General features: G+C 37.0%; 1 protein-coding gene across 1 annotated transcript; it reads right to left on the minus strand.

The window, feature by feature from the left end:
- Window positions 1-2,220: 2,220 nt before the first annotated feature.
- LOC140523042 (olfactory receptor 2K2-like) lies at window positions 2,221-3,153 on the minus strand. The gene has a single exon (XM_072638132.1). It carries the CDS (start codon window positions 3,151-3,153, stop codon window positions 2,221-2,223), a length of 933 nt encoding a protein of 310 aa, XP_072494233.1.
- Window positions 3,154-22,689: the final 19,536 nt, after the last annotated feature.

Raw genomic sequence — 22,689 nt, forward strand, 5'->3', positions numbered from 1 at the left:
ATGCATCTTTCTACACCACCATCTTGGCTCTGCCCCTGTGTCTATTAATTGTTGAATGACTAAGCAAATTGTGATAAATTGATGGAATGAAATATCATTGCATCATTAGAAATAAATAATCTAAAGTAGTTTAAGAAATATTGGAGAACTTCTATGAACTGATGCACAGTGAACAGAGAAGAACCAAAAGAATGAAATATTTGATAATAAATATATGTTAAATGAAAAAAAATCAATTTAAAAATTGCTCCTAGTACAAGAATTACTATTTATTTCACTGCCAAAGATAACACTCTATATACACACAAGTCAACAAATTTACCATGTAAATTAATTGTATTTTTAAATTTTGTTTTTATACAGGTCAGTCAAATTAAATGTAATATTGAAATAGTGTCTTAAGAGTATCTTAAAAAATCAAACGTTTTGATTTAGTCATCAGAATATAATAACAAATTCTTTGATTTTCTTTAGTTTCTGACTTCTAGTTCATATTATACATATACTGTATGCATAATATATATGTGTAATTCTATCTATATTTTTGTAAGAGCAAAATGCTAGAGTGGGATTGGGGGAGGAAGTTGTTGTCTATTAATTGGAAAATACTAAGAAAATCATGATATACTGATTTAATGAAAGATTATTGCAGTTTATATTGCATATAAAGAAAATGAAGAAATATTGGAGGACTTCTATGAAGTGATGCAGAGTGAATAAAGAAGAACAAAAGAACAAAATACTTGACTTTTTTTTTTGTTAAATGCAATGCTAACTATCAAATGTTCACATGACACACAAAGTAGATAAAAGTTAAAAGGGTCAGGAAAGTAAGAATGATGTCTATTATACTCCTCTATTGTAATAAAATAAATATATTCTTTGGGAGGGGAGAGTAATGACCATGGAGTAATGGAAGTGTGAGACACATGAATTATTATTTATCTCAGGTTACATGTTCTCTCACTATACACTTATTCATATATTTGAATATTTATACTTATCTTTTGAATTCAAAATAAAATGAATTGAAACAAGAAAATAATTAAAATACTTCAAATATTATTTTTTAAAGTTATTGGTGATTTTGGATGATTATATTGATGGCTGTTAAGTTTTTAACAAAGCATAAGGGACACAATTTAGTAGAATTAAGGAATATTAAAAAGAATACTAAAAGTATGTCCATTAGAGATCATTTAGTATAATTCCATTTTACAAATAAAAAAATAAACTGCAAAGAGAGTAAATGGCTTTCCCAAGGTAACATAGTCACCATTTTATGTTTTCAAAGTACAATACATACATCTCTTCATGATGAAGAAGAATTCCTCAATTTCTACTTTTACTTAAGCAAAATCATTGATGAACTAAGCCACTCTGTAGTACAATAAAATTATAGATTCCTTATGGAAGATTATAAGTTCAATGAAAAACTAAATTTTACAAATGAAGGATGAGAAGGTGTTGAAGTGCAATCATTATTAGAACACAAAGTTTCTCCTTCTACATGCCTTCTTATTCCAAATTGCTCTTGTCTATTTCCTCCATTAGTCGTTCATAGTGAAAATATAGTTTAACAAAGCTACAAAATGACTGCTAACTCATGCATCTTTTAAAAAAAATAGAAATAAAGGTTATCATTATGATCTAGTTTGAAATCAAAGGCCAATATTACTTGGAAAATTCTGCTTCTATTCAGTTCTCATTTTTCTGTTACTGATGTAATTACAATCACCTCCCCCTTTCAAAGTGATGTTTAGACTTTTATGGAAAACATTTTACTCAACCATTCATATGAGCATATGATTTTTTATTTCTTCCTATTAATGTGATACATTCTGCCCCTAAGGTCCTCTCCTGATGCCTCAGGATGAAATGAAGTTAACAGTAGATTCTCAAAGGCAATGTTGACAGTCCAGATTCTGGCAGGTGCTCCCATGCTGGAAAGCGCAGTTGGTGACAGACTTATTTGAGGGCCAACACAGGCATTGTAAATCCAGAGGCTCATTGCCAGCAAGTTGACCATTGTTTTTCTTCACAGAAACTCATGACATCCCCTACTAGATCATGGTAGACATATGTTACACTGTAATGGAGGAAATGACCATACCAATGACATGAATTGAAACCTACATCCTAAGACCTGAAATTCTCCTTACCCCTTTCTTTGGGAATCCAACTGTTTTCTTGCCAAGGATAAACTCAACACCCAGTCTTTCAGAGTCTCTGTGAAAAGACATTTCTGCTCAGCAGCTTTTTTACAGCCCCTTTCACTTCTTTATTTCTTAGGCTATAGATGATGGGGTTTAGCATGGGAGTAACCACCCCATAAAACAAACTTATGAATTTATCAGTTTCTTGCGAATCCACCGATGATGGCTTCAGATACATAGAAAGGGCAGTCCCATAGTACAAGATCACCACTGTAAGGTGAGCAGAGCAGGTAGAGAAAGCTTTGCTCCTTCCATCTGCTGAGTTGATTCTTAGAATAGTGAAGAGAATGAAACTGTATGAGATACAAATTAAGAGCATTGGGATTGGAAGAAGGAACACACTGGCGACCAGCATGATCATGTCTATGGCCAATGAGCTCGAGCAGGCTAACTTAAGCAGGACTAAGATTTCACATGCAAAGTGATTCATGGAGCTCCCACAAAGAGGCAGCTGCAGGGCAAAACTTGTTTCAAGCAAGGCAGTAAGGCAACCTGTTATCCAGGACCCAGCTGCCATCTTCAGACAGACACTTTTACCCATGATGATAGGATACCTTAGGGGGTGACAGATTGCCACATACCGGTCATATGCCATCATGGCAAGGAGCAAACACTCTGTGGACCCCATGGCAAGGGAGAGATACATTTGCAGGGCACATGCTGTGAAAGGAACAGTATTTCTTTTTGCTATGAATTTCACCACCATAGGAGTGACAGAGGAAGTCGTGTAACAGATGTCCATGAAAGAGAGATTGCTGAGGAAAAAGTACATGGGAGTGTGAAGGTGCAGATCCAGTATGCTGATTGTAATGAGAATGCTGTTCCCCAATAGAGTTATCAAGTACATCAAGAGGCATAAGATAAAGAGGATGATTTCAAGTTTGGGGTACTGGGAAAACCCCTCCAAAGTGAATTCTGTCACAGTACTCCAGTTCATTTCAGTCTCTTACCCTCTGTCTTCCATTTGAAAGAATATAGAGAAAATATTATATAGGCAGCATCATTATTACACAAAAATATACCACTTTACTTCTCTTTTATGACATTTCCCTTTGATAAGGTTCTCTTCAAATGTACACTCTTTCAAAGAAGTAAGGAGTAAGGACCCATTTTGGAAAGAATGGTGATGATACCCAGCAACTACAAAATTATTATTTAATGGACAAAATTATAACAAAGTTTCAAAGGCAATAGCCTAATCATGGGGTGATGAGCAATACAACAGAAGGAAGGGGCAGTTTCAAAAACACTGAATTCCTATTTAGGGAAGACTTGGATTTGATAACATCCTTAGGAAAACCTCTGAGATTATTTCATTCCTCATGAGGAGACAGGATGCAAGGATGAAATGATAAGCATCAACACAAGCTACCTATTCTAAGTGCCAATTAGGATGGCCTTGAGGAAGAAGATATGAGTGATAGGGAAAGTACCTAAAGTAATAATTTAAAGCAATCATCTTAGCATACATGGAGTAGTGAGCAATGAGAATTGAGAAATGAGAAGGCTGAGTTTCCAATCAAACTGGATTTTAACTTATATGGGTTTTGACAAGTAGTTCCCTACATCTGGAATACCCTCCCTCCTCATCTTCACCTTTGAACAACACTTGCTTTCTACAAACACCCTCAAAAGATGTCCCTTCTCCTACTTTTCTAAACCTGTCAAGTTGCAAAGTGTTTCTTCCCTCTGAAAATTACTTTTTCTCATTTTATACGTCCTCTGCATTTACCTATTCCTGTAGAGTTGTATGCCTTTAGTAAAACACAAATTCCTTGGTGTCAAGGAAAAGGGTGTCTTTAGTTTCCCTAGAACCTATAATGGTAACTTACACCAAATATTTCATTGACTTTAAAATCATATGGTAAAAAGGGCGTTGTTGTGCCTCCAGTTTCACCTGATAGCCCATGAAATTTTGGATATTGCATTATTGGAGTCAAAATTGTTATAACTAACTTAGATAATTTAATAATAAAATAAAATTTTACTTTCCTGGCATGTGTTATATAAGTATAATATTAGTAAGATGGCATTTCCCTATTGCATGTGAGTGCTAACTTTAAAATAGTTCAGATCATGAACTTATAAAGAACTTAATATTAATGAGGACCCCTATTTAAGGGACAATATGAATGCCTGAGCACTGTGTCATGAGCAAAAAGAAAAAAATTGACAAGCACTGTGATATATAAATAATAAATGTTGCAGGAAGTGATACAATGGAAATGAGTGCTGAATTTGCAGGATGAGGACCTGGGTTGAAATTCCAGCACCTATCCTTATCCTAGGGATATTATCTAAGGATCTGACCTCAACCAAATTACTTAACCTCTATGGGCCTCAGTTTCTTTATCTGTAAAACTACAGTGTTGAACTCAAGCATCTATTGCAGTTCTAAGTCTGGAATCCTATAACATACTGACATGTTGACCTCTGAAGCAAATATGTTAAAATCTTAACAGTTTTGAACTTAGGAGAAGAGGAAGACAAAGCATAACTAATAACCTGAACATTGTGGGGTAGCTTAGGCTAAATTCTAATTAGTCTATTGTGTGGAGGAGAAATATTGGAAGCAAGGGAAACATTCAAGGAACCATGGCCATAGGCAAAGAGTGAGGAAATGGGCAAAGGTCATGACCAAGAAGGGACAGATTTCCAAGATTCTTCTCTGGAAATAGATAATCAGCAAGACTTAGTTACTTCCATGTTGGAGGGAGAGAGACAAAAGAACCGAACTTCATTCTGATATTTTAAGCTTTGGTAACTGAAACAAGTCTTGAAGTAATTGCACCTGGACTAGTCATCTTCAGGCACTGAAGCTCACTGTCCTATTTGTTCACTGTGTGGAAGGATACCTGGTTCTAATGAGTCAGGCAGTGAAGTAGATGAGACCTTAGTAGGGTGACCACAGGATCAGAGATTCAGAACTAGAAGAAACCTTAGGATCCATCACGTCCAATCACCTCTTTTTATAATTGAGGAAAGTGAGGTAAATAGAGGTTAATGGCTTTCCTAGAATCACATATCTAGTAAGTTTCTGGCACAGAATTTGAACTCAGGTCTTCCTGACCCCAAGCCCAATGCTCTCACCTGAGAGTCTTTCTTCTGGTCAGGAAAAGAAAGAAAAACAACTCACCTTGTCCTTCAACGTTCCAGTGCTGAGCATTTTATAATCTCAATAACTTTCTTTTCCTTTCATCTTTTTAATTTCAGATTGTTTTTGCTTCACATTTTCCCCTTATACCTCTGAAAATAAACTTTACTTGCTAAAGAACAAAGTCTACCTTGACCACTGAGAAATCAGTCTGTGTTTATTATCAATTAGTATTTCATCAATCTCTTGTTCTTTTAGAGACCTTTAATATTCCCTGAGCAATTTAAAACTATGACTCTCAACTGTGAGAAGAGTCAGACATTTCATAATATTTTGGAAATAAGGTCCCCAAGGCCCAATTACAATCAGTTTCTTAGAATGTTTTTGGAATGTTCTTCATTTTTACTTTGGTCTGAAGTATGCCTAACAACCAGAGGCAGGCAAGTCAGAGGTAAAAGGTTAAGTGACTTGACCAAGGTCACACAAATAGTAGATGTCAGGAAGCTTTTGAAAACAGCTCCTCTGGTTCTCTCAGGATTCTTTACACCATATCAAGTTGCCTCCTTTACTTTCCTCATTATGTGACATGAGAGTTTATGACCTCTATATCTATATTCTTTTTTCAGTAGGGTAAAAATGATAGAACAAAAAAGGTTTTAATATTTTTTCCAGAATCTGTTTTACATCTTTATTTCCCTCAGACTGTAGGTGAAGAGGTTGAGCATGAGGGTGAGATTGAGTAATAAAGGAAGGACATAAATATGTCTATTTCCTGTGAACTTCCTAAGGCTTTAAGTAAACATTGAATGGAGCTCTGCATCTGGAGTCAGGAAGAACTAAAAGTTTAAACTGTACCTCAAAGTATATATGGCACATTCAGAGAAGAAAATGGCTCTCCCTAATGAGAAGCAAGGTGGAATAACACATAGATAACTGGCTTTAGACCCATGAAACCCTGGATTCAAGTCTGTCCTGTGACACACACTGGTCATGAGTCCCTATGCAAATTCCTTAACTTCTCAGTGCCCTCAAGCAATTCTCTAAAATGATAAATTACAGAGTAGTTGTTGATGTAATTTGGCAACAGGGGTTTCTTCCATATTCTAACTAATGAAATCATACGTCCAGACCAAAAAATAAGTAAAAAAAAAAAAAAAAAAGAAGAAGTTGGATAGCACTAGAATAGCGGTGATAGTTGTATAACACGTATTCAAGGAGGAGTCTTTACTGAAGATGAAGCATGTGGAACTGTGAAGTTAGGATTTAAGGTAGATAATGTAATCAGAACAATACTGCCTGGTAACAGTACCAGATACAAGCATTGCCTAACTTTGGGTTGAGTGGAAAATCTCAAAAACAGAAAATCTGTCACAACTGTCTAATTGCATCCATTTTATTTTTCATCTATAAAAATTCAGAGATGGGTAGATTATTAAATGAAGAACATATAAGTGCCACACATTGTCAGGAGCTATATTTCAAGGTTTTACTATTAGATTAGGTCCCAAACATTTTGCTAGTAACTTTTAGTGGCTCCTTATTGTATCTACCATAAAATACAAATTTCTCTGCTTGGCATTTATAACAACAGAGAACCCAACATACACAAGAGGGCCTGCTGTACAGATTCTTAGATCTGCTTTTCTAAAAGGAAAGCAACTTTTGAGGAGTCAACAATCACTTTAATCAAGCACATATACCATTCACTTAGTTCAGGGGAAAAAATCATCACCCTGACCTTGAGAGAAAATACAAACAGGGAAACAAAATCAACAGACAGGGCTTCCAGCTGTCTGACTGTAAGCAATACATAAATTGCAGATCAACAGACAGATCCACTTGTTTGACCATGCATGCATAGTTACCAGAAGCAAAAGCAACAATCTGGGTTTTCAAAGCCAGGGCTTGCAGGGAGGCTCCTTAGTGGCTTCTCAGAGTCTCATCTGGCCAAACAAACACTTTCATTGAGTAAGCCCCAAATATAGCATTTCATCTGAATGCAGAAAAAAAGGATCCTTTAAGCACCTATCATGTGTCGATAATTATTGTTCAGTTGTTTTAGTCATGTCCAACTTTTCATGACCCCATCTGAGGTTTTCTTAGCAAAGATACTTGCATAGTTTGCCATGTCCTTTTCCAGATTGTTTTACAGATGAGGAAGCACAGGCAGACGGGGATAAGTGATTTGCCCAGGGCCTCACAATAAGTGTCTGAAGCCAGATTCAAACTAAGTTCTTCCTGACTCTGCCTGATGCTCTATTCATTGTGTCACCTAGCTGCCAAGTATTATGCTAAGTGGTAAGGATACAAAGGCAAAAGTAAAACAGTTCCTGTCCACCTCTGTGTCTTCCCATAGACTTTGACAGGTGACTAGAATGTTCTCTCTCCTTATCTCCATTTGGAAATTCCAGCTTCCTTCAAACATCAGCTCCTTTAGCAGATCTTTTCTATTTTTCCCACTTATTAGACAGTTCCACCCAACATTATCTTCTGCTTATTCTAGATATATGCATACACATGTGTATTTATTGTGGATATATGTATACTTTTATATATATGCATATGTATTTACTCACCTGTGTACATATCATTTCCTCCTCCTCCCCCTGAGGAATGTAAGAGAGTAACAATTTTGATTTTTTTTCGTTTGAATCCTCTGTATCTAGTATAGGACCTAGACCATAGTAGGTACTTAATAAATACTTGTTGAACAGATTGTGAATTCTGTGAACATGAGTAATACCTTTTAAATTTCTTATTTATTTATTTTTAGTTTTCAACATTCACTTCCATAAGATTTTGAGTTGCAAATTTTCTCCCCATCTCTCCCTTTCCCCATACCCCAAGATGGCATGTAATTTGATATAGGTTCTACATATATATTCGCAGTGAGCCTATTTTTACATCAGTTATGTTGTAAAGAAAAATTAGAATAGTAGGAACCATGAGAAAGAAGAAAGAAAAAGAGAGAGAGAGAAAGACAATTATCTGTTTCAGTCTTCATTCGGACTTCATAGTTCTTTTTCTGGATATGGACAGCATTTTCTATCATGAGTCCTTTGGAGCTGCCTTGGATCATTGTGTTGCTAAGATGAGATAAGTCTATCAAAGATAGTTATCACACATTGTGACTGTTACTGTGTAAAATGTTCTCCTGATTCTGCTCAATTCACATAGCATCATGATGTTCATTTAAGTCTTTCCAGGTTTTACTGAAATCTGCCTGCTCATTATTTCTTTTTTTTTAAAATTTATTTATTTAACTTTTAGCATTCATTTTCACAAAATTTTGGGTTCCAAATTTTCTCCCCCCTTGTCCCCTCCACCCACCCCAAAACACCGAGCATTCCAATTGCCCCCTTCACCAATATGCTCTCTTCTCTATCATTCCTCTCTGCCCTTGTCTCCATCCTTTCCTCTGTCCTGTAGGGCCAAATAACTTTCTATACCCCTTTACCTGTATTTCTTATTTCACAGTGGCAAAAGTAGTACTCGACAGTTGTTCCTAAAACTTTGAGTTCCAACTTCTTTTCCTCCCTCCCTCCCCACCCCCTCCTTTTGGAAGGCAAGCAATTCAATATAGGCCAAATCTGTGTAGTTTTGCAAATGACTTCCATAATACTCATGTTGTATAAGACTAACTATATTTCCCTCCATCCTATCATGCCCCCAATTACTTCTATTATCTCTTTTGATCCTGTCCCTTCCCATGAGTGTCAACCTCAAATTGCTCCCTCCTCCCCAAGCCCTCCCTTCCTTCATCCCCCCCACCCTGCTTATCCCCTTACACCCCACTTTCCTATATTGTAAGATAGGTTTTCATACCAAAATGAGTGTGCATTTTATTCCTTCCTTTAGTGGAATATGATGAGAGTAAACTTCATGTTTTTCTCTCACCTCCCCTCTTTATAGCTCCTCTAATAAGTCTTTTGCTTGCCTCTTTTATGAGAGACAATTTGCTCCTTTCCATTTCTCCCTTTCTCCTCCCATATATTTCTCTCTTGCTGCTTGATTTCATTTTTTTAAGATATGATTACATTCTCTTCAATTTGTTCTGTGCACTCTGTCTCTATGTGTGTGTGTGTGCGCATGTGCATGTGTGTGTGTAATCCCACCCAGCACCCAGATACTGAATAGTTTCAAGAGTTACAAATATTGTCTTTCCATGTAGGAATGTAAACAGTTCAACTTTACTAAAGTCCTTTATGACTTCTCTTTGCTATTTACCTTTTCATGCTTCTCTTCATTCTTGTGTTTGAAAGTCATATTTTCTTTTCAGCTCTGGTCTTTTCATCAAGAATGCTTGAAAGTCTTCTATTTCATTGAAAGACCAATTTTTCCCTTGAAGTATTATACTCAGTTTTGCTGGGTAGGTGATTCTTGGTTTTAGTCCTAGTTCCTTTGACTTCTGGAATATCCCATTCCATGCCCTTTGATCCCTTAATGTAGAAGCTGCTAGATCTTGTGTTATCCTGATTGTATTTCCACAATACTTGAATTCTTTCTTTCTAGCTGCTTGAAATATTTTCTCCTTGACCTGGGAACTCTGGAATTTGGCCACAATGTTCCTAGGAGTTTCTCTTTTTGGATCTCTTTCAGGCGGTGTTCTGTGGATTCCTTGAATACTTATTTTGTCCTCTGGTTCTAGAATCTCAGGGCAGTTTTCCTCGATAATTTCATGAAAGATGATGTCTAGGCTCTTTTTTTGATCATGGCTTTCAGGTAGTCCCATAATTTTTAAATTGTCTCTCCTGAATCTATTTTCCAGGTCAGTTGTTTTTCCAATGAGATATTTCACATTATCTTCCATTTCTTCATTCTTTTGGTTTGGTTTTGTGATTTCTTGGTTTCTCATAAAGTCATTAGCCTCCATCTGTTCCATTCTAATTTTGCAAGAACTATTTTCTTCAGTGAGCTTTTGAACCTCCTTTTCCATTTGACTAATTCTGCTTTTGAAAGCATTCTTCTCCTCATTCGCTTTTTGAAGCTCTTTTGCCAATTGAGTTAGCCTATTTTTGAAGGTGTTATTTTCTTCAGCATTTTTTGGGGTTTCCTTTAGCAGGGTGTTTACTTGTTTTTCATGCTTTGCTTGCATGTCTCTCATTGCTCTTCCCAGTTTTTCCTCCACCTCTCTAACTTGATTTTCAAAATCCTTTTTGAGCTCTTCCATGGCCTGAGCCCATTGGGTGGGCTGGGATACAGAAGCCTTGGCTTCTGTGTCTTTCCCTGATGGTAAGCATTGTTCTTCCTCATCAGAAAGGAAGGGAGGAAATGCCTGTTCACCAAGAAAGTAACCTTCTATCGTCTTATTTTTTTTCCCTTTTCTGGGCATTTTCCCAGCCAGTGATTTGCCTTCTGAATATTCACTTCACACCCACTTTGCCTCCAGATCTGCCCCCCCAGAGCTTGGTGGTCTGAGATTCAAATGCTGCTTCCCAGCCTCAGGGCTTTGGGTGGCGGCAGGGCTGCTATTCAGTGTGAGATCAAGTTCAGGTGCTCAAGTGGGGGCAGGGCCACCTCACAGGCTCAGTTCCCTCAGGGGCTTTATGCAGAGACCTTCCACAATGGATCTGAGCTCTTGCCTGCTTGGGGTGCCCTGGTCTGCTGCCACCTCCGCTGCTCCCTCCAGAGGAGGCCTGAGTTATGGGGGCACCCTACTCCCCTCTGGACCCACCAAAGAGACCCTCTCACCAACCCTTGTCATCTGTGGGTGGAGGGACCCGTGTGGCCACAGGAGACTCCGTCCCTGAAGCCCGCTCGAATCTGCTCCCTGCTAGGATCAGCTCCTCTCAGCACCTCGCAGCCGAGGCAGGGCTGTGCTCGGCTGGCTCTGGGTCCGCAGCGTGAAGGACCCTTTGTGAGAAGTTTTCAGGCTCTCTGGAACAGAAATCTCCTCAGCTCCGTTGTTCTGTGGCTTCTGCTGCTCCAGAATTCACTGGCAGTTCTTTTTTACAGATATTTTATGGGCAGTGGGTTAGGAGCTAGCGTGTGTGCGTCTGTCTACTCCACCATCTTGGCTCCTCCCCTGCTCATTATTTCTTATAACACAGTAGTATTCCATTATGTTCATATACCACAACTAGCTCAGCCATTCCCCAAGTGATGAGTGTCCCCTCAATTTCCAATTCTTTGCTAATGGGTAGCACTTTCAAGAAACAAAAAGATTGAATATAATTTTCTCACTTAAGGACTTAATAAATTCGGTAGAAGCTTAGGGTGTGGGATAAAGGAAAGCTCCCTAGACTTAAATGTATAGGGCTTTACTTAAAATTCTAACTTTACTCCTAGCTAGCTATGTTTCTAGGCAATATACTGTTTTATAAAAAATGGGAGTTCCACTAGATGAATTCAAGAATCTTTATCTAAACTAAATTACAGCATTGTAGGTACATAAAATCTAGTGGCTTTCTCTTTTTTTGTAATTGTAATGTAATTTGAGAGCTAGCCCATATAAATGTAATGTAATGCTTTTGTAATGCTAATGTAATTTGAGAGCAAGCCCATATAAATTCATCCTGAGTGATACAGTAAAAACAAAAGATACTAAGAACATATGTGATGCCTTTTCATTTCTCAGGAAAACCAATTGGGCTACCAACAACTATTTTTTCAAAAAGCTTTATTCCCCTGAAAAAACTTTAAACACCTATCATGTAGACTTGTCAATTAGTACAAATCTAGACTCAAAAGAAACTATACATCTTATTTTTAATAATATGATCTCCAATTAACAATGTACATATCCTCCAAACTGACAATTTCAGCATCCAAAATTTAATTGTGCATATTACCTACACTTCATGTGCTGAAGTAAAATGCTTTTAATAGACACAGTCATTCTTAAGGTATAAAAGAAAATACATTGACAAATATAGGCTCTTAATCTTGCTTCTGTTTATGCATAATGCACCCTGATTTATTTTTTGGAATTTGATTTGTTTTCAGATAGACTAACGGTCTTTTGTGGGTTTTTCATTCTCTATTTGCTCTCCTACACAGCAATGAAAGCCATTTGATTGATATGAAATGTGCAAGCATCTCAGTACAGACAAAACATCATTCACTAGAAGACATAGTTGGTCCAATAATTCCATTCACACTATGCTACAGACCCTTGTGGATGGTAGAAATTGTATATGCCATATTTTCAAAATATGTATATATTTTAAATACATATTTGAATTTCTCAAAATATATGTATGCTTGTGTGAATATAGAAACAGTCAACATATGTATAGTAATACACAAATCAAACTTATGAAAAATTGGACACACACTCCATTTTAGAACTTGTGGTCATTCTTTTATACTCAAAATAACCTGTATGATGAAGAACAGTACTTTATCACTGATCTTCAAAATGAAACCCTATTCATTAATCTCATCATTAAATAATCAGTTTAGTTTCTACCATACTATTATTAATAATAATATTTTCATGTTATTGTTGGCTAGGTTCACAGCAGTGCCTGATCTGAATGCTGGAGGAAGATAGCATGGCTAGCATTGCACTACCATAAAAGGAAAATGTTGCTTGCAGAGACTTCACATGGCACCAACTTTCCTTCACCAGTATTTTGGCTGACATCTCCCTGAATTTGGACCACTTTCCCAGGCTGTTTCCCAACTCTTAACTAGCCTTCTAGATTTGGTTATCACAATAAACTCTTCATCTTCACTGTAGTATGTAGTATTTAACAATTTAACAATTTAACAATGTATTCTAATCAGCAGCAGCATCTTTGCAGAGGGTAGGAATCTGATAAAAGTACTCTTCTTCCTACACCAAGATAACATGGTTCTAGATTCTATGAGAACATAATATAGTTTTTACATCTTATCTTTAATCTGAAGAATCTTATTGCCCAGTTGGAAGAAAGTAGACAAATATAGAAGAAACAGATCAGAATTAAATATTAAACTTTTTATTTTAACTTGCAATAATACAGTAGAAACTAAACGTACTATTTAGTGGTGAGATTCATGGATAGGGTTTCATTTTAAACTGCATGGTACTAATCATAAATTTGTCAGAAGTTGAGAATAGAGAAAAAATGGAGAAACTGGATAAGAACTGATCCTTTTAAAATTGAGTAGATTCTGAACATGAAGAGAGATGAGGAAGAAAATCTAAATATGAAGATGAAATCATAGTGAGTAGCAGCAACCTGCTCCCCCATCTGTATTTTATCAATGAGACTGAGAATCTAAATGATTGAGCCAGAGTCACAGAGGTAGGAGGTTTCAGAACCAATGCTGGAATGTAAGTCTGATGAAGTTCTTTGATTTTAAAAAAGTTTTATTTATGATGACTTTTGTCTTCATGTCAGAGTCATTTCTGCAACATCTCTCTCTCTCTCTCTCTCTCTCTCTCTCTCTCTCTCTCTCTCTCTCTCTCTCTCTCTCTCTCTCCAGCTCAAGTGAATTGAATATTTCTTTGTGACAGAAAAACAATTAACCAGCAACCACTGATAGAGTGACTGTATTGAAAATATTTGCAAAATTATGACACAGGAATCCTACAGTCTTTCTGTGATGAGTATGTATGTGTGTGTGGGTATACATATATATATGTGTGTATGTGTGTGTATACATGCATGTATACATATTATACACCCATACTTGCATGTGTATATACATAAAATGATCTGGAACCATCTCTGGAACCATCACTGATTTTTCCATTATCCAGAATTCAATATTTTCAATCATCTTTTCATTTACACAGTTGTAGTCATTCTGTATATTTTTTGTTTCTGCTTATTTTACTCATTATTAAATCCTAAACACTCTCCTGTTTTCCTCTTAATTCCTCATGTCATCATTTGTTATTGCCTGAAATATTCCACTACATTCATACACCATAGCTTCCTCTTCTCCCTTCCCCAAATGTTGGGCTCTCACTTTGTTTCCAAGTCTTTGTTAAGACAAAAAATGCTTCTGTGAATACTTTAGCAGATATAAGTCTTCAGTTTCTGTCTTGAACTAATCCAGAGTTCTTTTTTAATGAAATTACATTGCCTTAAGTGAGCACTATGAGCACCGACACTAGTAGATGAAACTGGCCTGATTCATCTGACTGAAAGTGGGAAATCATATAAGAGAGTAGATGGGTCACATAACATAGAGCTAGAGATGAAAGGGAACTTAGAGATCATTTTAGATAACTTCTTTAATACAAAAGAAGAAACTGAGCTCTAAAGAGGTTAAGTGATTTGCTAAAGTGTCAGAAGCAGCTAAGAGGTGCACTGGATAGAGCACATGGGTTCAAGTCCATCCTTAGACACTTACTAACTGTGTCACCCTAGGGAAGGCATTTAGACCTGTTTGCCTTAGTTTCCTCATCTGTAAAATGAGCTAGAAAAGGAAATGGCAAGGTCCGCTAGTGTCTTTTCCAAGAAAACCCCAAATGGGATCATGAAGAGTCAGACATAACTGAAATGACTCAACATCAACAGCAAGAAGCAAGAAATTTGCTGAACGAAAAGGAAACAAATAATTGGTTCCAGTTGTAGTCATTCTGTATATTTCTGGTTCTAGTGATGGATTCTATGTCACACATAATCAGTCAGGCATAAGCCTGGTCAGGTGTCCTTCCTTACCTGTATAGGGGACCCTGAATTCCTGACAGAGGAATTTAGAATTGAAGGTTATTTAATAGGGCAGTGACATGATGATGACATTGTTCTCAAAAGACATCTACAGTATCTTTCAAATTCCTTATGCTTCTTGTAGCTTTGGCTATTTTAATAGCTTCCCAATTGACTTAAAATCTTGCCTCAGACACTTACTAGCTATGTGATCCTGGGAGGTGACTCCACCCTGTTTCCTCAGTTTCCTCATCTGTAAAATGATCTGGAGAAGCAAATGGCAAAGCACTCCAATATCTTTGCCATGAAAAGCCCAAAAGGAGTCACAGAGTCAGACATAACTGAAAAACAACCAAAAATTGGACTCATTGCTTTCAGTCTCTCTCAGTCAATTTCAGTACAGTCATGTCCACCTGTTCATAACCCCATTGGGGGTTTTCTTGGCAAAGATATCAGAGTGGTTTGCCATTTCCTTCTCTAGTGTATATTATAGATGAGGAATGGGGAGCTAAACAGAGTTAAGTGACTTGCACAGGGTCACACAACCAATAAATATCAGAAGGCAAGATTTAAGTTCACAAAGAGAATTCTTCCTGACTTCAGGTCCAGTAATCTCTGCTGTGCCACCTAGTAGTACAATCAATGGGTATTCCACACATTACCCCCCATAACTAATTGGTAGATAAGTGCTAGAGATTTGCCTGATTCACATAGATATTGTGATTTGTCCAAGGCCACACTACTGGTAATGTCAAAAGTAAGAATTGATCCCACGTCTTTCTGACTTCCAATCAGCACCCCATTCACTGCACCATGTGACCTCTCTCACACTGTATATAAAAACAGGACCATACAGTCTTCCCCAGCTAGTACTTCAAATAGCAGGGAATTCTGGGTAACCCCTCCCAGTCAGTTTCCAGACAATCCATTCTTCTTCTCTGAGTTAAACCCAACTTTCCTTTCCATGTTTACATACTTCTGTATGCATATATGGAAGGTAAGACCCCTTTTGCAAATAGAAATTTTATTTTTCACAGGGAACAGGCAAAGAACCTTTGTGTCAGGAAAGCTGATAAAAATCTATGTGATAAAAAAAAAGATAGCTTCTCAGATAAAATGTTGAGACACAAATTGCTCTGCTGACTTGAGACTACGATGTAGTGGATGGAGTACTGCCCCTCAGACAATTGTACTTAGAAGATCTGTTAGAAAGCAGAGTACTGATTGAGGTAATAACCATCCCAGGGCATTGTAGTTTATCAGTTCATTTGCATGTAGCTTTTTTCAGAGTTTGCAAGTACATAATCACTACATTGAGGTGGCGGCTAGATGGTGCAGTTGATAAAGCACCAGTGCAGGAGTCAGGAAGACCTGAGTTCAAATCTCACCTCAGACACTTGACATTCACTAGCTGTGTGACCTTGCTCAAGTCACTTAACTCCAATTGCCTCATCCTGGGTCATCTCCAGTCATTCTGATTTTTGGTCACTGGATTCAGATGGCTCTGGAAGAGAAGTGAGGCTGGTGACCTGCACAGCCCTCCTTCACTCAAAATAACAAAGTCAAGAGCAAGTCATATCATCATTTATCTGATGGCATGGTCTTCTTTGTCAACTAAGGACAAACACCCAAGCACAATAAATTATGAATCAAATAACTGTTTGGAGGACTATGGGTAGATCATATAAGGACTTTAGGGATCATATCTAATAGAAAGGTGGAATTTTTGAGTTTCACAATATGTTAGAAGTGATAGTTGTTTGTGAAGAAGTCTAAATTGTAGCATTAGAAGCCAAGAAAAAGAACAGAGGAAGTAAAAGACAGGAGACAGGTGAAGACAGCAGCAGGAGAGCAAGTTGACCACCGAGAGAGTCAGGGACAAAAGAGACCAGAATCAGTGTTATGGAAGACAGAAGCTGAAAAGAGCAAAGTCAAAAGTCAGACTTTACACTTGCTTTGCTGGGAGACTGGCTTATTAGAAGAAGGGCATGCATTTGCTGAGAGCTAATTGATTTTAAAGGCAAAATTGTTCTTTAGTACTGTCTGTACTCTGAGAGAGAGGGGATTGTTTATGTTGCCTTTCTGGTTTGATAAAGAGAAACAGAGTGGGGGAAAGCTAGACTTTGCTAAGAGAAAAGGAGTGTATGTGTGAGTGTGTGTGTGTGTGTGTCTGTATGTGTGTGAGTTTGTGTGTGTGTGTATGTTACATCCCGCAGAAATGCTTCATGGAAACTTTGCAGGGCAGAAATACTAAGATGCAGCCATTACTCAACAGTCCCTACATTTCCAGGACTGTTAGACCTCAGAAGGAATTTACTTTTAAGGAGGCATCAAGTGGTGAAGAGAAGCCATAAAGGAATGAAGAAAAGCTAGACTGAAGATTGAAGATAAACCATACTGTTCTCACTTGTTTCTCCTGACAAACAAGAAATCAAGATGCTGTTTTTGTGTCAGAAAGCAAGGAAAGCAAAGAGAAGTGAGACCTCATGGCATAGCAGAGTGTGCATAAGGTAGAAAGAGATGGGGAAGGCCAGAGACAGTGAACTGGATTAGATATTTAATCTAAAACAAGTAGTTGTGGTGGTTGGTGAGATTCCTTGAAATTCATATTCCTTTGCTTTTCCACTTCTTTCCTAGAATATAGCCTGGGAAAAAAATCCTGCTCTCCTTTACCTATCTTCAATTTCCTACTTCAACCCACTGAGGATTGTAGGTTTGGTTTCCTGAAATACACTTCTTTTTCAGTTTCCTACAAGGTTCGGTAGGATTGTGGAGGAAAAAGAGATTCAACTTCACCATGACAGTCTTCACAGTCTGCAAATGGAAACCTCTTTCTTTAGAATCTAATTTGTGTATCCGTTACTTGAAGCTGTTATTAAAGTAGCTTAAATAATCTATACCACGGATTAAAAGTGTTTCAGTTCATGTCAAAGGATGTGCAGTATGACACTGAGAAAAGAGAAGTGACAAAGGGTTGAATGGATTTAAGAAATGATTTCTGCAATTTTAGTAATTTTTAAAAGTTTATTCATACCTCAAAATGCTTTGAACTCGGGGGGAGATTTCGGAAAGAAAAGATTCACCAGAAATGAGCTGTGAGAGGTGAATGTTAGAGAATTTGTTCAGGCAATCATACATCCTGAATACCACACCCAGCCAAAGTTTTATTTACAGATGAACACATATGTAAAGACTTATGCAGATAAACATATATATATGTATATATTATATATGTTACATTTTTATCAAACATGTTTTTACTACCACACAGAGGTCCCAGTGATGAGCTTTCTCTATAAATGCATATAAGTGTCTACCTACACTTTTGAGGCTTACAGAGTCATATGGAACAATGAAGAAGTTATAGAACTTGTCCAGAATCATACCATCAGTATATGTCAAAGGCAGAACTTGAACCCTGGTCCTCCTGCCATTGAGGTGAATTTTCAATTCTCTATTCACTATACTGTATATTTAGGCATGATGTATGCATTGTATATGCACTGTGTATATACATCTAAGCATTTTCAAAGCTTTGCTTTCCATTAAGCTATATTAAAGGCTGTTCATTTATATTCATATATCTGTGTATATTTTTACAAGAATTTATTTATCAAAAACAATGTGGTTTGCTACATAGAGAGACCAGCACAGTCAGGAACTATACCAATGATGTGACCCCAAGAAAGTCACTTAACCTTTCAGTGCCCCAGAGAACACAAAAAGACCCTAAGTTGTAGATACACAGAACAGTTGTAGATCGATATTAGAAGAATAGGGTTCCTCACCAAGAGTTCCTTGTTCCAAATCTAGGTCAATACTCCTTACTCCATAAAACAAGCATACTTTTACATATATACTAGTGCAAATTCACACATGTGCAAATATGTTTATATGTGTGTTTGAAATGGCCTATTTGGAGGGTATGACAAGATAACCCTACATAGGGCAGAGATTTCATAAAGCTGCAAAGGAAGGTAGCAATTTATTGGCATGCAGAGAGGAAGTCACAGCGCTGGTGTCATGATATGGATTGACTAAGCATATATATACACATATATGCATATATACATACACATGTGTATGTATTTATATGTGTGTATATGTGTGTGTTTGTGTGTATACCTGAGTGAACCCACCAGCAGTTCTCTCCAGTCTTAGTTTATACAAGTAATAGACCTAGGTGCTGAAATCATATATTATACTCACAACATAGTATCTGCACTTTCAGGATTTAGTAGGATATAGTGAGAAAGAACAAATATATACATAGGTTCATATGCATGCATGTATGTGACATACACAGATGTACACAGACTAAACACATGCACATGTATGTATTGACATATAGGACATCATTTTCTTAGTATATTCTACCCAAACCAAACAACACATACATATTTTTTGCATACACATACAGTTTACAAACTCACTGATACATAGGTATATTGAACATATAGCTTAAATATGTAAATATTGTCATCATATATATAAAAAAATCATGCAACTTTTTTTTTTTACAAGTGTCACTCATTTAGAACTTTTAGTAATATTTTAGCAGGAGAAGGATGAAAGAAGACATTTACTTTCTTTACCCAATGAGGACTTTTTGGAAGAATCAGTATACTGTTATTTGGGATAATATTGGATTCTTATAACTAAAATACTTCTAGGGTTCAGGTTAATAACGAATATATAGAAACCAAAGAAAATATATCAGCAGGGTAACGAATGGGCCCCATTTAATCACCCTAGCCTTTGAGCCATACTTTGTCTTTTGGATTGCAAAGAACAGAAAAGTATCTGAAGGCAGAAGTGTTACTCTACTGTAAAGCTGTATTGTGTACTTCGGTAAAGACTCTATTATATGATTTTGGAAAAGTCATTTCCTCCTCAGTTGCCTCATTTATATAATTGTGTCATTGGGCCAGATGACATCTAGTTTTCCTTCCACTTTTAAAGTTTTACTTTTCTAGGAGTTTATATTCACTATGTAGTTCCACCCTTTGCTATAATATGAGACGATGCTTCTTTGACAATGGGTGGAGATAGAAGGAATTTGCTCTTAAACTTTATAATTTTGTCAGACACTGAGCATACTTTTAGAACTATGTCATATGGTGTGATTCATGAAGACAGATTAGATTTTCTTCTATTCGATGGTCGAAACTTTACCCGAGAACCTCTTTCTTTCAAGACCTGCAAAGAAAAAGACAAAACAACATTGAAAATCCCCTCGAGGCTTTGTTCACTTAAATAGTTCTCTAGCTTAGAAACAGTTCACAACAAAGTTAGCCAAAGTTTATTTTCAACACATGGGATTAAATCCCAATGTAACTCATTTACACGAAGGAGAAGCAGAGTTTTAATGATGTCCTCTGCAAATTGCTGTATTGCTGCAGAGTTACTGTGAAAGTAGAAGTTTTTAATTCCTGAGAGAGAAGAGTTACTAGGAATAACTAACTTCTTGGGTAACGAAGAAAAAGTAAACAAAAAACTTTATCGACAGCTTATAAATTCTTCGCAATAACACAACTAGTTTTTAGCACTTTATTCTTGGTTCAATTCAATGAAATTCAGAAATCATTTTCAGCAATGGCATCAAACTCAAATAGAAATGGGACTACTAAATCATACATAAGGATTCCTATTGTAGCATATTGACTTAGGAAACTACTTATTAACATTATGCATGTTCTATAGCAATTGTATTTATTTTGTTAAATATTTTCCAATTAAATTTTTAATCTAGTTCCAGTTGCACTCAGGATTGTTATGGACTTTTTACCATGAAATAGGTGGGATCTGAAGCAAAAATATCCAGGCACCCCAAACCCAAAATAGGAGCAAACTTGATCCACATGGACCCAAGAACGAAGAAAGTTGAGATCAGGCATCTGGTCTCTCAGAGTACTCTCTACCGAAAACTTAGGGACAAGAGAGTACTCATTTGTATGACCTCAGGCCACTTAACAGATAAGTAGCATTCAGGGAAATAGAATAGCTATAGCCACTCAGGCACCAAACCTGTACACTTGCAAAGAATGCAGAGAGAAAAATCCCAATATGGACCTGCAGGCCCCAGGTCAGAACCCTGACACAGACTAATGGGACATAAGTTGTCCTTGTATCCAGAAACCCTTCCTCATATCTCTCCTTAGGGTAGTGATTTCCCTCACACCCTGCATATACCAATATTCTAGGGCTTAGATGTACTAAATGAACTTGCTTTGTCTGAGGATGCAAGGCCATGGTCTGTCACAATTCTCCCCATAGCCTTCATGTCCTATCTAGGCATAGTTTTGAGAGAAAAGGTCACCTCTCAGGACAAAATTCAAAAGGAACTATTCTTTTCACATCTTATCAACATACTAGTCATGGGTAGTCTTAAAGACCAAGGGCTGAATGATTATAAGATAAGAACCAGTGGTTATCGAGATCACCATAATAATCCTTCCCTAAGGGAAGTGAGAACTTATACTACCATGATGGTTTCCCCTTAAAGAAGACCATAGCTCATAGAAACTACAAGTGAAATAGCCCTGGCAATATTTTCTTAGTTCAGTATAACTGTATGACCAAAAACTAATATATTTTCCAACAGTTACCTTGTTTTTCTACCTGTACCTTTGTACTCCCCCAAAATCCTGTGTGCCCTGGACCCTGATATGCAAAGTTGAGAGTTCCAGGAATCCACCAAAATTAGAGTATAAGTATCCCATCCCCAGAAGGGCACTTTGGAACATGACTTCACAGCTGAATGGATTCATATCTCTGTGCTCCCCAATGCTTTACCTTTCTTATGTGAATTTTACTGTATGTGACCATGTTGTATATTAGGTCCCTTTCTCCCTTTCTAGGTTCTCCTTTCCCTTCTCCCACTCATCACTATTGTTCACCTATCAAACTTAGCATTGAACTGATTTCCATTATTTCACATACTATTCTTTTTTTTGTTTCTTTAGATTTTATTTAAAAGGAATTGACAGTGTCACCTTGCCATCCCCTTATTCTGTCAACATAAAGGGAAAAAGTTTTATCAAGGAACAATAAAATAAAATATTCATAATTTTCTGCCCTTTTGTTTCTTAAAGTGTTTGATAGATGTATCCCCTCAGATTTGGAAATGAAAACAAATGCAACATCTTTATCAACTGCCTGCACAGCTTAATTCCACATTTTGCCCCACTCCCTTTCTTAAAGTCTACTTAGAAAAACAGAATGTTTTTTATTTGGAACTTTACATATTTGAAATATTATGCTGCCTAATAGATCTTTGGACCTGAACTCCCTCCCCTCCAAGCCCTCCCCCACTAAGAGCAATCCCATTTTTCATACCACTGTCAAACTTAACTTCCTTATGTCCAGATCTGGTCATGGGACTCCTCTGCTCAAGACCTTTCAACAGCTTCCAACGATTCCCCAAATAAAGTTCAAATTCTATACCCTGGCAATCAAATCCCTTCATGATCTGGTGCTACCTTCTACCATCCCAGATTTCTCTTACAACTTTCCCATGAAGCATTTACACATTATTCTTGACATTTGAACTCACTGTCTTCTCTGACATCTGTGGCTAGTCCACAGGCCTCATAGACATAAATCAAGACCTTGGACAAAGATTCAATCTGTTTATAGCAACCTATGCTAAAGGAATGTGGTACTGTGAGCCCAGTCTTAGAAAACAAGTGTCAATAGAGAACCCAAATCCTCCCAAGAGGATTCACAAAGCAGGAAGTAACATCCCAGGCCTAAATTTTGCTCCATTTTCACAAAATAATAGTCACCC

This window comes from Notamacropus eugenii, chromosome 1 (genome assembly GCF_028372415.1).
Source record: "Notamacropus eugenii isolate mMacEug1 chromosome 1, mMacEug1.pri_v2, whole genome shotgun sequence".
In the NCBI taxonomy this organism is placed as follows: domain Eukaryota; kingdom Metazoa; phylum Chordata; class Mammalia; order Diprotodontia; family Macropodidae; genus Notamacropus; species Notamacropus eugenii.

Excerpts from the sequence above, each read along its gene's own strand:
- LOC140523042 (XM_072638132.1), bottom strand. The coding sequence starts at position 3,153 with ATGAACTGGAGTACTGTGACAGAATTCACTTTGGAGGGGTTTTCCCAG.